Source organism: Pristiophorus japonicus, chromosome 3 (assembly GCF_044704955.1).
Source record: "Pristiophorus japonicus isolate sPriJap1 chromosome 3, sPriJap1.hap1, whole genome shotgun sequence".
NCBI classification, from domain to species: Eukaryota; Metazoa; Chordata; class Chondrichthyes; family Pristiophoridae; genus Pristiophorus; species Pristiophorus japonicus.
Genome location: NC_091979.1, coordinates 163,725,638 through 163,742,496, shown reverse-complemented (window position 1 = coordinate 163,742,496; position 16,859 = coordinate 163,725,638). Strand labels below are relative to the sequence as shown.

General features: G+C 47.7%; 1 protein-coding gene across 1 annotated transcript in view; it reads left to right on the top strand.

The window, feature by feature from the left end:
• The first annotated feature begins 613 nt into the window (after positions 1–613).
• Positions 614–16,859, top strand: part of idh1 (isocitrate dehydrogenase (NADP(+)) 1) — a 42,330-nt gene continuing 26,084 nt past the window's right edge. The window contains exons 1-2 of the mRNA XM_070876032.1: positions 614–725; positions 5,945–6,074. Coding sequence (XP_070732133.1) covers positions 5,950–6,074 — 125 coding nt within the window. The 5' untranslated portion in view covers positions 614–725; positions 5,945–5,949. The remainder of the gene's footprint in view (positions 726–5,944; positions 6,075–16,859) is intronic.

The window sequence follows — 16,859 nt, the reverse complement described above, 5'->3', positions numbered from 1 at the left end:
TAATGGGAACTCCAACTTACGGAGTTCCCATTATTATGAATGCGAAAATACTGTACCTTGATTGGCTGCCCAGAGCCATGTGACTACAGCTCCAGCCCTGCACATGTCCTGACGTGCATGCACTGCGATGCGTAGGAGTGAAGGCCTCAGGTTCGGAAGTTCGAACGGGTGCAGCAGGAACAAAGAGGCACGAATCTTTTTTAACTTTTTCAGTCAATTGCCCGCGGGAAGACCTCGATTGGAATTTCACGAAAAGGAGCTGATGTTGCAGAAATACGACCTATCTCACTCTTTACTCCTCCTGTCGTAGGGGTATTTGACAAGTAATTTCTCCACAGCTAAAATGTTGGCCCTCAAGATACATTCAGAACGAAATCTCCGTAAGTAACAGCAAAGTCTGCACTGCCTCCCGCCCCAGCCCGCTCAGATCGCACGCAGAGCAGGTGAGCATCAGGGCTGCCTTTCCTCAATTCCAACCGCCCTCGAGCACCAACCGCCTGGCCTGCCACCAGCTCGTGACTCGGAACGCTTGGCTGATTCTATGTGGCGCGTCCCAATTGGACAATCGTATGACCTCGCCTTGCGCCCGATTGATTGGACGGCGCTTATCATGTGAGGCGGCTCGGTTGCGGCACCGTGCTCGAGCTGTCAGTGCAGTTGAGTTGAGTAAGCGCGAGTGCGGCACGTAGAAGGAGCAGCCCCTTTAGTGACACTGAGTTAAACAGGTGAGCAATTTTACGGCAAGCTAGTGGGTCTTCTCATGCTAATGCGCCGATTTTTGTTGCCGTATCATTAGGTCGAATGCTCTGGCGATGAATTGACGCCTTTGTGCTGGGTCTGCAGCTGTGCAGGGGAAGAACTGCTGACAATCACCCAGAAGTGGATTTCTTTTTTTTTACTGATGATTCGTGCGGGGATTTAAGTTTAGCGAATCCCGTCATCTGCCGTGCTCCGATCTTGATTTGTGCTGCTTGTTGTGATCAAGTTGCTCCCTCCCGTCCCCGGTTTGGTGCCGTTCAGCGAGTTTTAGGTGTTTCCCGTCACAGCCGAAGGGCGCACGCAGCATTGAATGGGGGAAATCAATACACAGTGCGAGAACCGGGAAACAAGTGGCGACAGGCTTGTATATTAGACTGGGAATAACCATTAGTCTGTAATCATGTGGCTTTATTTTCCCAAACTATCTAAGATTTTGTTTCGTTGCATTTTTGGTCTTTTGCCTGTCACTTGTCTGTTTAAAATGACAGGGTGGAGTCCGCTCCACAGCAGGGAAAAATATGCAGTGGCTGCGAAAGGTGTAGGCTAGCCTCTGGCGCTTCCCTCCTTCATACTTGATACGTCCTTACTATATGGTAAAAATGCACACGAGGCCCATGCTTGAGAGAAGGTCAGTCTGTGACCTGTCCTTTATTCCATAGCACTCAAGTGATGGAAGTGGGTGGAGCTTGCCCTTTTATATCTGAAGGTCCAGGTTAGGAGTGTCTCCCCCAAGTTCACCACCTAGTGGTCATTGTTCTCACAGTGTACAACTTAGGTCAGATTATACATGGGTTACAATGCTGGTTGAATACATGACATCACCTCCCCCCCCCCCCTCCCCCTCCCCAAAGTCTTATTGGGATCACAGGTTGAGTCTCTGGTGGTTTACGCTCCCTTGTAGAGCGCCTGAGTTGGGACTCTGGTTGTTGGGTGCTGGCTTGAGTGTCTGCTGTTTGCGGTACCTCAGGCCTGTCTGGACTGCCCACAGTGACTGGGCTCTCCTCCCTTTGGTTCCTGTGTTTGGTCACCTGTGGAGGAGTGAACTCTATTGTGTTCTTCCTCTGCTTCTATGGGGTTGCTGAACCTCCTTTTTGTTTGATCCACATGTTTGCGGTAGATTTGTCCATTGGTAAGTTTAATTACCAGAATCCTATTTCCCTCTTTGGCAACCACAGTGCCTGTGAGCCATTTGGGCCCTGCAGCATAGTTGAGGATAAAAACAGGGTTATTTACATCAATACATCGTGCCCTCGCATTCTTGCCATGGTAGTCATATTGTGACTGGTGCCTGCTCTCGACAATTTCTTTCATGGTGGGATGTACAAGGGATAACTGGGTCTTGAGCATCCTATTCATTAGCAGCTCTGCGGGTGGAACCCCTGTGAGCGAGTGTGGTCGGGATCTGTCGGCCAACAGGAGGCGTGATAAGCGGCGTTGTAGGGAACCCCCTTGGATTCTGAGCATGCCCTGTTTGATTATCTGCACTGCTTGTTCTGCTTGGCTGTTTGAGACCGGCTTGAATGGTGCTGTTCTGACATGGTTAATTCCATTGCCTGCCATGAAGTCCTGGAATTCAGTGCTTGTGAAGCACGGGCCATTGTCGCTGACCAAGATGTCGGTAGACTGTGGGCGGTGAACATTGCCCGTAGACTTTCTACCGTGGCAGAGGATGTGCTTGAATTTAAAATGTCACACTCGATCCATTTGGAGTAGGCATCTACTGCAACCAAAAACATTTTTCCTATGAAAGGACCTGTGTAGTTCACATGGATGTGTGACAAAGGCTTGGTGGGCCATGGCCAGGGGCTAAGGGGGGGGGGCTTCCCTGGGCGCATTACCCATCTGGGCAAACGTGTTGCACCTGCGAACACAAAGTTCCAGATCTGCGTCTATCCCTGGCCACCAAACGTGTGACCTGGCAATTGCCTTCATCGTGACAATGCCCGGGTGCTTATTGTGGAGTTCTCTGATGAACACCTCTCTGCCCATCTAGGGCATGACTACGTGGTTTCCCCACAGTAGGCAATTGGCCTGAATCGAGAGTTCATACCTGTGCCTGTGAAATGGTTTAAATTCCTCAGGGCATGCCCTGTACGTGGCTCCCCAGTCCCCATTCAGGACACATTTCTTGACTAGAGACAATAGTGGGTCTCTATATTTGTCCAGACTTTAATCTGACGGGCTGTCACGGGTGAGCCTTCGCTTCCGAAAGCTTCAACAGCCATGACCATCTCAGCAGCATGCTCGGTAGCCCCCTCAGTGGTGGCAAGTGGGAGCCTGCTGAGTGCATCGGCGCAGTTTTCGGTGCCCGGTCTGTGCTGAATTGTGTAGTCATAGGCGGCTAACGTGAGTGCCCACCTCTATGCGGGCCGATGCGTTTGCATTTAAGGCCTTGTTATCGGCCAAAAGGGACGTTGGGGGTTTGTGATCTGTCTCCAGCTCAAATTTCCTGCCAAACAGGTACTGGTGCATTTTCTTTACCGCATATACACATGCGAGCGCCTCCTTTTCTACCATCCCGTAGCCCCTTTCTGCCTGGGACAGACTTCTGGAGGCATAAGCTACCAGCTGTAACTGACCCTTGGCATTGACATGCTGCAACACACACCCGACACCATAGGACGACCCATCGCACGTTAACACAAGTTTCTTACGTGGGTCATATAGTGTTAACAGATTGTTGGAACATAACAAATTGCGTGCTCTATTAAAAGCCCTTTCCTGGCTGTCCCCCCAGACCCATTCGCAACCTTTGCGTAGGAGCACGTGTAGCGGCTCTAGCAGCGTGCTCAATTTGGGAAGAAAGTTACCAAAATAGTTCAAGAGCTCCAGGAACGAATGCAGCTCCGTCGTGTTACGGGGTCTGGGTGCTCTCTGGATCGCTTCCGTCTTGGACGCAGGAGGGCTGATCCCGTCTGCTGCTACCTTCATCCCCAGGAATTCTACCTTTGGAGCTAGGAAGACGCACTTCGCCTTTTTCAGTCGCAGCCCTACCCGGTCCAGTCTGCGCAGCACCTCCTCCAGGTTGTGGAGGTGTTCTTCAGTATCGTAACCCGTGATGAGGATGTCGTCCTGAAAAACCACCGTCCTGGGAATCGACTTGAGGAGGCGTTCCATATTTCGTTGGAAGATCGGCGGCCGAGCGAATCCCGAACGGACATCTGTTGTACTCAAACAACCCCTTGTGTGTCGTGATGGTGGTCAGCTTCTTCGACTCACTCGCCAGCTCCTGGGTCATGTAAGCTGAGGTCAGGTCCAATTTTGAAAAAGGTTTGCCACCGGATAGCGTCGCAAAGAGGTCCTCCACTCTTGGTAGCGGGTACTGGTCTTGGAGTGACACCCGATTTGATGGTGGCCTTGTAATCGCCACATATCCTGACCGACCCATCCGGCACAATCTGGCTCACCCAGTCACTGAATTTGACTGGCGAGATGATGCCTTCCCTCAGCAGGCGGTCCAATTCGCCTTCTATCTTTACCTGCATCACGTACGGCACCGCTCTGGCCTTGTGGTGTACTGGCCGGGTTGATGTGAATCACTATCTTGGCCCCCATGAAAGTGCCAATGCTGGGTTGAAATAATGAGTCAAATTTGTCCAGGATCTGTGAGCATGACACTCGCTCCACAGAGGAAATTGCATTGACATCGTCCCATTTCCAGTTCATGACAGCAAGCCAACTCGTCCCCCAGTAGTGCGGGCCCGTCCCCCGGGATAACCGAGTGGCAACCTGTTCTCCGAATCTTTGTGGGTCACGACTACCGTGGCGTTGCCTAGCACCGGAATGATCTGCTTTGTGTATGTCCGTAGCTGTGCGTCAATCGGTGATAATTTTGGCCTCCTGGCCTTGGGCGCCCACAACTTTTCGAACTGTTTGATACCCATCAGGGACTGGCTTGTCCCCATGTCTAGCTCCATTGATACTGGGATGCCATTGAGGAGCACTTTCATCATTATCGGTGGCATCCTGGTCTATGGAATATATGTGCTCCACATGAACTCGTTGAACTTCAGCTTCCAGCGTTCACTTCCGCAATTTCTGCAGGTATTTTGCTCATCTCTGCAAACTCCGGCTGAGTGTGTGCCTCCACGCCTCCAACATGAGCTGCTGTTTGAAACAAAAGGTCCCTTGCCAGTCGATTGTCCCTGACTGCCTCTGTTATTGTCCTTGAGTGCGCCATTAACAGGTGTTGATGGCCCCATTACTGGCTGCATTGTCCCTTGCAATGGCGTGAATCACCGTTCAGCTTGCCATTGTCTCTGTCGAACTCCCCCTCTGGGTTCGACTACATGTTGGGGCATGCCCGACTGCCCTTGTTTGCCTGGAGAACTGTGTGCTGCTTTAACAATGTTGAATCTCTGTCCCAACCATTCCTTAACACAGTACCTCTCGTCTGTTCTGCTCGTGGCCATGCTCGCGTTGTTTAAATCCCAGTTTCTCGTCGCCATTGATACGTCCTTACTATACAGTATAAATGCACACGAGGCCCATGCTTGAGAGAAGGTCAGTCTGTGACCTGTCCTTTATTCCATAGCACTCAAGTGATGGAAGTGGGTGGAGCTTGCCCTTTTATATCTGAAGGTCCAGGTTAGGAGTGTCTCCCACAAGTTCACCACCTAGTGGTCATTGTTCTCAGTGTACAACTTAGGTCAGATTATACATGGGTTACAATACTGGTTGGATACATGACAATACTTCCGAATATCAACTAATATTGAGACGATCTTTTTTCATGCCAACAAGAATCACTGACAGATGAATATTTGACAAGTGACGATACGCAGACTGCCGCAATGCAATAGATTAAACAGAAAATATTAAAGCAGACCCGCATTCAAATCATTAAAGTGTGCTTATGCATCATACTTTATTTTGAAGTGAATCACATGTGAAAGGTGTCTGAAGTTGTAAAGACAGTTTTTTGGAGTTCAAGTGACCTTATTTACTACTCCCTGATTTGTGAGATCCGACAAATCGGTTCCGCGTATCAATTCCACTGTGCTAATTTTTGGGGTTATGAAATTTAGCTGTTGAAATTTGGGATTTGATTTGTCAAGGATCATCTTGCAAGGCTAGAAAAGCACCTATATTTAGGAAGTAGCACCTAGATTCGTATCCATGTATGTTAGAAGAAAAATAAATTCTAAATTGATTTTATTTTGTCACTGCTATTTTTTCTCTGCAGAAACGATGTCAACCAAAAAAATCCAAGTTGGTTCTTTGGTGGAAATGAAAGGAGATGAGATGACCAGAGTTATATGGGAACTGATCAAAGAGAAACTCATCTTCCCCTATATGGAGATAGACCTACACAGGTTGTAATTTAAAGAATGTTTAAAAACATGTAGATTTTATGAAATGAGCTTTTTAATGGCTCAACAAAAAAAATCCACATTTTGTTTCAAAAATAATTTTTCTATTCCTCCACATTTACATTTTTGAACTTAACTAAAATGAACATTAGCTGTATTTTCAGTCAATCCATTTTTTGTCTCAAAACAGGAAATGCTGATTGCACAATTTAGTCTGGGTGAGGCACTTGAGATAATATGTGGAATTGAAATTTGAAAAATTTCTGAATCACTGAAGAAACTTGCTTATTGATGCTTCAGCTTTCTTATATGGTTCAGTAATTGTTCCAAATAAATATTAAATGTTGTCATGTTTACCTTTTTGAGCATGTATCAAGTTGCTTTGCAGGGTTTCCAGAACTCATCAAATATGTGCAAGATAACAAATTATTGGATAGATGCATTTGAATGAAAAGGTTTTTAATTTTTGTCTCTTTTTACACTCGAGAGTGGTGAATACTGTTGGGTATGGTTCCCCGGGTACTAATTGCCTCAAAACTATTCACGGGCTGTTCTGAATAAGCCAAGCCAGATGGTATTTTCAAGAACTATTACTATTGGGGGGGATTACAGCTGAGCTTCAGTCCTATTCTCCTCTAACATCCACACACAGCACATTTCCATTTGGGGTGACAGGAAAGGAATCAGGAGTGGGTCATGGCTGATTTGTTTCTTTCCCTCACTTAGCCACATTAAGGCTAATTGTAATGTCTGTTTCTTCCCCTACCCACCCCTATCCTGGTTGACATTGGCTAATTCTATACAAACCAAGGAATGAACAAGGCTATATATAGCCAAGTACCACATCAATTGACCCGGTAGGTGCATTAAATTATTAACGGTTGAGTAGAAAGATTCATAATTTCCAAGTATACAAATAACAACATAAGAAATAGCAACAGGAGTAGGCCATATGGCACCTCGAGCCTGTTCTACCATTCAATAAGATCATGGCTGATTTGATCATGGACTAAGCTCCACTTTCCCACCCGCTCCCCATAACCCTATATCATTTAAGAAACTGACTATTTCTGTCTTAAATTTATTCCATGTTGCAGCTTCCACAGCTCTCTGAGGCAGCGAATTCCACAGATTTACAACGCTGAGAAGAAATTTCACCATCTGTTTTAAATGGCTGGCCCCTTATTCTAATATCATTCCCTCCAGTTCTAGTCTCCCTCATTCGAGGAAACATCCTCTCTTCATCCACCTTGTCAAGCCCCCTCATAATCTTACACGTTTCGATAAGATCATTGAATTCCAATTGGTAGAGGCCCAACCGACTCAACCTTTCCTCATAAGTCAACCCCCTCATCCCTGGAATCAACCTAGTGAACCTCCTCCTGAACTGCCTCTAAAGCAAGTATATCCTTTTGTAAATATGGAAACCAAAACTGCACGCAGTATTCCAGGTGTGGTGTCACCAATACCTTGTATGGCTGCAGCAAGACTTCCCCGCTTTTGTACTCCATTCCCTTTTACAATAAAGGCCAAGATACCATTGGCCTTCCTGATCACTTTATGTCCCTGCATACCATCTGTTGTGTATCTGTAAAGCATGCACTCCAATGTTCTGCCACCAGGGAGCGCATCCCCTGAAGTCCCAAGGGATGCACTGTATATAAGCCGGCCCCTAAGGTCTGTTCCTCACTCTGGACTGAGATCACTGTTACTTTAACCTCCCGATGTGCAGTCTCAACTGTGTTAGGAACACAATAACTGGCGACGAGTATACGAATCCAACGCAAAGATGCAGCAAACTGGGCATCCTGGAGAAGTTCTCGGAGGGTGAGGACTGGGAAGCCTATGTCGAATGGCAAGACCAGTACTTCGTAGCCAACAAGCTGGACGGAGAAGCAAGTGCTGCAAAAAGGAGAGCGGTCCTCCTCACGGTCTGCGGGGCACTGACCTACAGCCTCATGAAGAATCTTCTGGCTCTGGTGAAAGCCACAGATAAGTCGTATGAGGAGCTGTATACACTGGTTCGGGAGCATCTTAACCCGAGGGCGAGCGTGCTGATGGCGAGGTATCGGTTCTACACGTGCCAGCGATCTGAAGGTCAGGAAGTGGTGAGCTAGGTTGCCGAGCTAAGGCGACTTGCAGGACAAGGTGAGTTTGATGGCTACCTGGAGCAGATGCTCAGATACTTTTTTGTACTGGGCATTGGCCAGGAGACCATCCTACGAAAACTTTTGATTGTGGAGACACTGATCCTCAGTAAGGCCATGGTGATAGCACAGGTGTTTATGTCCACCAAACAAATCTCTCAGCGCACAAGTGCTAGTAATGTTCATAAATTAACTGGAACTGTGTTTGCGAGCAGAAATGTACAGGGCAGAAACCACAAGTCTGCAACTGCCAGCAGGCCTCAGGTGACCCAGATGACTTGAGTCCGCAACAAAGGATGAATGCAAGGCAATTCACCTTGTTGGCGTTGTGGAGGCTTACATTCAGCCTATTCATGCTGCTTCAAAGGGTATGTTTGCAAGAGCTGTGGAACAATGGGGAACCTCCAACGAGCTTGCAGCTCTGCAAAACCTGCTCACCACCACGTGGCAGAGGAAGATCGGTCCATGGTGGATCAAAGCAATTTCGAGTGCACATTTTTAACGAAATGTCCACCTATAATGCTAAATGTAAAATTGATTGGCTTACCCATAGCCATGGAACTGGACACTGGTGCTAGCCAATCCATCATGAGTAAAAAGATGTTTGAGAGACTGTGGTGCAACAAGGCACTCAGACCAGCTCTGAGCCCCATTCACACGAAACTGAGAACGTACACCAAAGAACTCAGCGCCATGGTCAAGGTCACCTACGAGGGCACGGTGCACAAGCTGCCACTCTGGATTGTCCCGGGCGATGGCCCCACACTGCTTGGAAGGAGCTGGCTGTGCAAAATCTGCTGGAACTGGGATGACATCCGAGCGCTATCACATGTCGATGAGGCCTCGTGTACCCAGGTTCTTCACAAATTTCCTTCCCTTTTTGAGCCAGGCATTGGAAACTTTTCCGGGACGAAGGTGCAGATCCACTTGGTCCCAGAGGCACGACCCATTTACCAAGGCGCAAGCGGTACCTCACATGATGAGGGAGAGAGTGGAAATCCAGCTGGACAGGCTGCAATGCGATGGCATCATCTCCCCAGTGGAATTCAGCGAGTGGGCCAGCCCGATTGTTCCAGTACTCAAAAGTGATGGCACGGTCAGGATTTGCGGCGATTATGAAGTAACTATTAATCGTTTCTCGCTACAGGACCAATATCCGCTACCTAAGGCAGACGACCTATTTGCGACGCTGGTAGGAGGCAAGACGTTCACCAAGCTCGACCTGACTTCGGCCTACATGACGCAGGAGCTGGAGGAGTCTTCGAAGTGCCTCACCTGCATCAACACGCACAAGGGACTGTTCATCTACAACAGATGCCCGTTTGGAATTCAGTCGGCTGCAGCGATCTTGCAGAGAAACATGGCGAGCCTACTCGAGTCGGTACCACGCACGGTGGTTTTTCAGGACGACATATTGGTCACTGGTCGGGACACCGTCGAGCACCGACAAAACCTGGAGGAGGTCCTCCAGCGACCGGATCGCATAGGGCTGCGGCTGAAGAGGTCGAAATGCGTCTTCATGGCAACAGAAGTGGAGTTTTTGGGGAGAAAGATCGCGGTGGATGGCACTCTGCCCACAGGATATCAGGAACGCGCCCAGGCCACGGAATGTCACGGAGCTGCGGTTGTTCCTGGGACTCCTTAACTATTTTGGTAACTTCCTACCGGGGTAAAGCCCCTACATGTGTTATTGCGTAAAGGTGAGAACTGGGTATGGGGGGAAAAAAAAACAAGTAATTACTTTTGAGAAAGCCAGAAACATTTTATGCTGCAACAATTGTATTGTATAACCCGTGTAAAATACTTTTGCTAGCATGTGATGCGTCGTCGGGTGTGTATTACAACAAGCTAACATTGCGGGGAAGGTTCAACCTGGCGCCAATGCTTCCAGGAGCTTGTCTAAGGCTGAGAGGGCCTACAGCATGATTGAGAAAGAGGCATTAGCATGTGCATTCGGGGTAAAGACAATGCATCAGTACCTGTTCCAGCTCAAATTTGAGCTGGAAACCAATCTCAAGCCCCTCATATCCCTGTTCACTGAAAACAAGGATAAATACCAATGCCTCAGCCCGCATACAAAGGTGGACACTCGCGCTATCAGCTTATAACTATATCATCCGCCACAGGCCAGGCACCGAGAACTGTGCGGATGCTCTGTCGGCTACAATTGCCCACCACGGGGGTGGAAATGGCGCAGCCTGCAAACTTCTTGATGGTGGCACAGCCCGCAGACTTGTTGATGGTCATGGAAAAGTTTGAAAATGATAAATCACCCGTCCTGGCCTGCCAGATTAGGATTTGGACCAGCCAAGATCCTCTGCTGTCCCCAGTTTTAAAAAAAAAACTGTGTACTGCATGGGAGCTGAGCCAGCATAAGAACATAAGAACGTAAGAATTAGGAACAGGAGTAGGCCATCTCGCCCCTCGTGCTTGCTCCGCCATTCAACAAGATCATGGCTGATCTGGCCGTGGACTCTGCTCCACTTACCCGCCCGCTCCCTGTAACCCTTAATTCCCTTATTGGTTAAAAATCTATCTATCTGTGACTTGAATACATTCAATGAGCTAGCCTCAACTGCTTCCTTGGGCAGAGAATTCCACAGATTCACAACCCTCTGGGAGAAGAAATTCCTTCTCAACTCTGTTTTAAATTGGCTCCCCCGTATTTTGAGGCTGTGCCCCCTAGTTCTAGTATCCCCGTTGAAATGCAAGAGCTAATCAAGCCGTTCCAGCGGTGAAAGGACGAGCTGTCCATTCAGGCAGACTGCCTGTTGTGGGGTAACCGCGTAGTGCTACCCAAAAAGAGCAGGGAGACGTTCATCTCGGATCTCCACAGCACACACCCGGATATAGTAATGATGAAAGAGATAGCCAGATCCCACGTGTGGTGGCCCGATATCGACTCTGACTTAGAGTCCTGTGTACGGCAATGCAGCGTGTGTGCTCAGTTGAGCAACGTGCCCAGAGAGGCACCACTAAGTTTGTGGTCCTGGCCCTCCAGACCATGGTCGAGGATCCATGTTGACTATGCGGGCCTGTTTCTCGATTTTAAAATGTTCCTGGTGGTGGTGGATGCTTTTTCAAAATGGATTGAATGTGAAATAATGTCGGAAAGCACTGCCACTGCCACCATTGAAAGCCTGAGGGCCATGTTTGCCACCCACGGCCTGCCTGACATACTGGTCAGTGACAATGGGCCATGTTTCACCAGTGCTGAATTTAAAGAATTTAAAGAATTCATGACCCGCAATGGGATCAAACATGTCACCTCGGCCCCGTTTAAACCAGCCTCCAATGGGCAGGCAGAGCGGGCAGTACAAACAATCAAACAGAGCCTTGAACGAGTCACAAGGCTCAGTCCAAACCCACCTGTCCCACGTACTGCTCAGCTACCGCATGAGACCCCACTCGCGCTCAGGGGTGCCCCTGGCTGAGCTACTCATGAAAAGGACACTTAAAACCAGACTCTCGCTGGTTCACCCCAACTTGCATGATCAGGTAGAGAGCAGGCGGCAGCAACAAAATGTAAACTGTGGTTGCGCCACTGTCACGGGAAATTGATCTGAATGACCCTGTGTTTGTGCTCAACTATGGACATAGTCCCAAGTGGATCGCGGGCACGCTGATAGCTAAAGAAGGGAATAGGGCGTTTGTAGTCAAACTAGACAATGGACAAATTTGCAGAAAGCACCTGGACCAAATGAGGCTGCGGTTCACAGACTGCCCTGAACAACCCACAGCAGACAGCACCTTTTTTCGAGCCCACAACACACACCCAAAGGATCAACGATACCACGCCAGACCAGGAAATCGAACCCATGACTCCCAACAGCCCAGCAAGGCCAGGCTCACCTAGCAGCCCTGCAAGGCTAATCACACGCCAGCCCAGCGAGGGCACAGCCAACTCACCAGAACAGACATTTGTACCGAGGCGGTCCACCAGAGAAAGAGAGGCTCCCGACTGCCTCACCTTGTAAATTGTTTTCACTTTGACTTTTGGCAGCAGGGGGGGTGAAAGTGATGTGAATCTGTAAAGCATGCACTCCCATGTTCCGCCACCAGGGAGCGCATCCCCTGATGTCCCAAGAGATCCCAGCATCCCTTGGGAGCACTATATAAGCCTAAAGCCTGTTCCTCACTCTGGAGTGTCTTAATAAAGACTGAGGTCACTGTTACTTTAACCTCCCTGTGTGCAGTCTCATCTGTTCAGAACACAATACTATCCTTTTGTGTTTCATGTATAAGTACCCTCAAGTTCTGCTGTACTATGGCACTTTGCAATCCTTCTTTCTCCATTTAAATTATAACTTGCTCTTTGATTTTTTTTTTTCTGCCGAAGTGTATGACCTCAACATTATACTCCATCTGCTAAATATTTGCCCACTCACCTTAGCCTGTCTAGGTCCTTTTTGCAGATTTTGTGTCTTCCTCACACATTGCTTTTCCTCCCATTTTTGTATCGTCAGCAAACTTGGCTACATTACACTCAGTACCTTTTTCCAAGTCATTAATATCGATTGTAAATAGTTGGGGTCCCAGCACTGATCCCTGCGGCACCCCACTAGTTACTGGTTGCCAACCAGAGAATGAACCATTTATCTTGACTCTCTGTTCTGTTAGTTAGCCAATCCTCTTCCATGCTAATCTATTACCCCCCAACCCTGTGAACTTTTATCTTGTGTAGTAACCCTTTATGTGGCACCTTGTCAAATGCCTTCTGGAAGTCCAAATACACCTCATCCACTGGTTCCCCTTTATCCACCCTGTTCATTACATCCTCAGAACTCTGGCACATTTGTCAAACATGACTTCCCCTTCATAAATCCATGCTGACTCTGCCTGACCGAAATTTGCTTTTCCAAATGTCCTGTTACTGCTTTAATAATGGACTCCAACATTTTCCCAACCACAGATGTTAGGCTTACTGGTCTATAGTTTCCTGCTTTTTGTCTGTCTGTCCTTTTTTTAAATAGGGGTGTTACATTTGCAATTTTCCAATCTGCTGGGACCTCCCCAGAATCCAGGGAATTTTGGTAAATGCATCCACAATCCCTGCTGCTCCTTCTCTTCAGACCCTAGGATGCAAGCCATCAGGTCCAGGGGATTTATCTGCCTTTAGTCCCGTTATCTTACTGAGTACCACCTCCTTAGTGATTGTGATTGTGTTAAGTTACTCCCCCCCCCCCCCCTCCCCCTGCCTATAGCCCCTTGAGTATCCACTATTGGAATATTGTTAGTGTCCTCTACCGTAAAGACTTGCACATTTATTCAGAGTTTCAGCCATCTCCATGTTCTCCATTCCCTAGTCTCATCCTCTAAAGGACCAACATTTACTTTAGCCACACTTTTTTTTTTCTTTTTTTATATACTTACAGAAACTCTTGCTATCTGTTTTTATATTTTGTGCTAGTTTACTTCTATAGTTTCTTCCCTTTCTTAATTTTTTTTTTTAGTTGTTTTTGCTTCCCAGTCTTCTGTCCTCCCACTAGTTTGGGCCACTGTATGCCCTTGTTTTTAATTGAATACCGTCCTTTATTTCTTTTAGTTAGCCACGGATGGCTATCTTTTCTCTTCCATCTGTTCCTCCTCACTGGAATATATTTTTCCTGAGAGTTGTGAAATATCTCCTTAAATGTACATCACTGTTCATCAACCGTCCTACACTTTAATCTATTTTCCCAGTCCACTTTACCCAACTCTGCCCTCCTACCTTCATAGTCTCCTTTATTTAAGCTTAGTACACTGCTTTGAGATCCAACTTTCTCATCCTCCATCTGAATTTCAAATTCAACCATGCTATGATCACTCATTCTGAGGGGATCCTTTACGAGAAGATTGTTTTTTAATCCTGTCTCATTACACAGGACCAGATCTAAAATAGCCTGCCTCCTGGTTGGTTCCGTTACATACTGCTCAAGCAACCCATCTCTTATGCACTCTATGAATTCCCCCTCAAAGCTACCCTGACCAATTTGATTTGTCCAATCAATATGGAGGTTAAAATCCCCCTGCGAAGCTAGATTAAACCACCGCCCCCGCTCCCCAGTGAGGATATTGGTCCCGGCTCTGTTTAGGTGCAACCCATCCGGCTTGTACAAGTCCCACCTCCCCCAGAAGCGGTCCCAATGTATCAGGAAACTAAAGCCCTCCTGCTTGCACCATCTCTCCAGCCATGTGTTCATCTGCTCTATCCTCCTATTTCTGTACTCACTAGCTTGTGGCACTGGGAGTAATCCAGAGATTATTACCTTTTTTTGAGGTCCTGCTTTTCAATCTCTCTTCTGGTTCCCTAAACTCTGCCTGCAGGACCTCCTTCTTCATACCTAGGTCACTGGTACCGATGTGGACCACAACCTCTGGCTGTTCACCCTCTTCCCCCCAGAATGCGCTGCAGCCGCTCAGTGACATCCTTGACCCTGGCACCAGGGAGGCAACATACCATCCAGGAGTCACGTCTGCGGCTGCAGAAATGCCTGTCTGCTCCCCTGACTAGCAAATCCCCTACCACTATAGCTCTTCCATTCTTTCTCCTCTTCCCCGCCCCGTGCAGCTGAGCCACCTGTGGTGCTGTGTACTTGGCTCTGGCTGCACTCCCCAGAGCCACCCCACCATCGCCCCCACCAATACTCAGAACAGAGTACCGGTTGGAGAGCGAGATGGACTTGGGACTGCTGCATAGAAACATAGAGAATAGGTGCAGAAGTAGGCCATTCGGCTCTTCGAGCCTGCACCACCATTCGATAAGATTAAGGCTGATCATTCCCTCAGTGCCCCTTTCCTGCTTTCTTTCCATACCCCTTGATCCCTTTAGCCATAAGGACCATATCTAACTCCCTCTTGAATATATCCAATGAACTGGCATCAACAACTCTCTGCGGCAGGGAATTCCACAGGTTAACATGAGTGAAGAAGTTTCATCTCCAGTCCTAAATGGCCTATCCCTTAACCGAAGACTGTGTCCCCTGGTTCTGGACTTCCCCAACATCGGGAACAATCTACCTGCATCTAACCTGTCCCGTCCAGTCAGAATCTTGTATGTTTCTTGTATGAGATCCCCTCTCATCCTTCTAAACTCCAATGTATAAAGGCCCAGTTGATCCATTCTCTCCATGTCCGTTCGGCCATCCTGGGAATCAATCTGGTGAACCTTTGCTGCACTCCCTCAATAGCAAGAACGTTCTTCCTCCGATTAGGAGACCAAAATTGAACACACTATTCCAGTTGAGGCCTCACCAAGGCCCTGTACAACTACAGTAAGACCTCCTTGCTCCTATACTCAAAATCCCCTAGCTATGAAGGCCAAAATATCATTGGCCGCCTTTTCCGCCTGCTGCACCTGTATGCCAACTTTCAATGCCTGATGAACCATGACACCCAGGTCTCGTTGCACCTCCCCTTTTCCTAATCTGCCACCATTCAGATAACCTGTCTTTGCGTTTTTGCCCCAAAAGTGGATAACCTCACATTTATCCACATTATACTGCATCTGCCATGCATTTGCCCACTCCCCTAACTTGTCCAAGTCACCCTGCAGCCTCTTGGCGTCCCCCTCACAGCTCACACCGCCACCCAGTTTAGCGTCATCTGCAAACTTGGAGATATTACACTCAATTCCTTCATCCAAATCATTGATGTATATTGAAAAGGGCTCGGGTCCCAGCACTGAGCCCTGCGGCACTCCACTAGTCACTGCCTGCCATTCTGAAAAGGACCCGTTTATCCCAACTCTCTGCTTCCTGTCTGCCAACCATGTCAGTATATTACCCCCAATACCATGTGCTTTGATTTTTGCACACCAATCTCTTGTGTGGGACCTTGTCAAAAGCCTTTTGAAAGTTCAAATACACCACATCCACTGGTTCTCCCTTGTCTACTTTACTAGTTACATCCTCAAAAAATTCCAGAAGATTTGTCAAGCATGATTTCCCCTTCATAAATCCATGCTGACTTGGACTGATCCTGTCACTGCTTTTCAAATGCTATTTCATTCTTAATTGATTCCAACATTTTCCCCACTACTGATGTCAGGCTAACTGGTCTATAATTACCCACTTTCTCTATCCCTTTCTAAAAAGTGGTGTTACATTAGCTACCCTCCAATCCATAGGAACTGATCCCGAGTCAATGGACTGTTGGAAAATGATCGCCAATGCATCTACTATTTCTAGGTCCACTTCCTTAAGTACTCTGGGATGCAGACTATCAGGCCCCGGGGATTTATTGGCCTTCAATCCCATCAATTTCCCTAACACAATTTTCCGTCTAATAAGTATATAGTTCAGTTCCTCCTTCTCACTACACCCTCAGTTCCCTAGTACTTTCGGAGGGTTATTTGTGCCTTCCTTCATGAAGACAGAACCCAAAGTATTTGTTCAATTGGTCCGCCATTTCTTTGTTCCCCATTATAAATTCACCTGAATCCGACGGCAAGGGACCTACGTTTGTCTTCACTAATCTTTTTCTCTTCACATATCTATGGAAGCTTTTGCAGTCAGTTTTTATGTTCCTGGCAAGCTTCTTCTTGTACTCTCTTTTCCCCCTCCTAATTAAACCCTTTGTCCTCCTCTGCTGAATTCTAAATTTCTCCCAGTCCTCGGGTTTGCTGCTTTTTCTGGCCAACTTATGCCTCGTCCTTGGATTT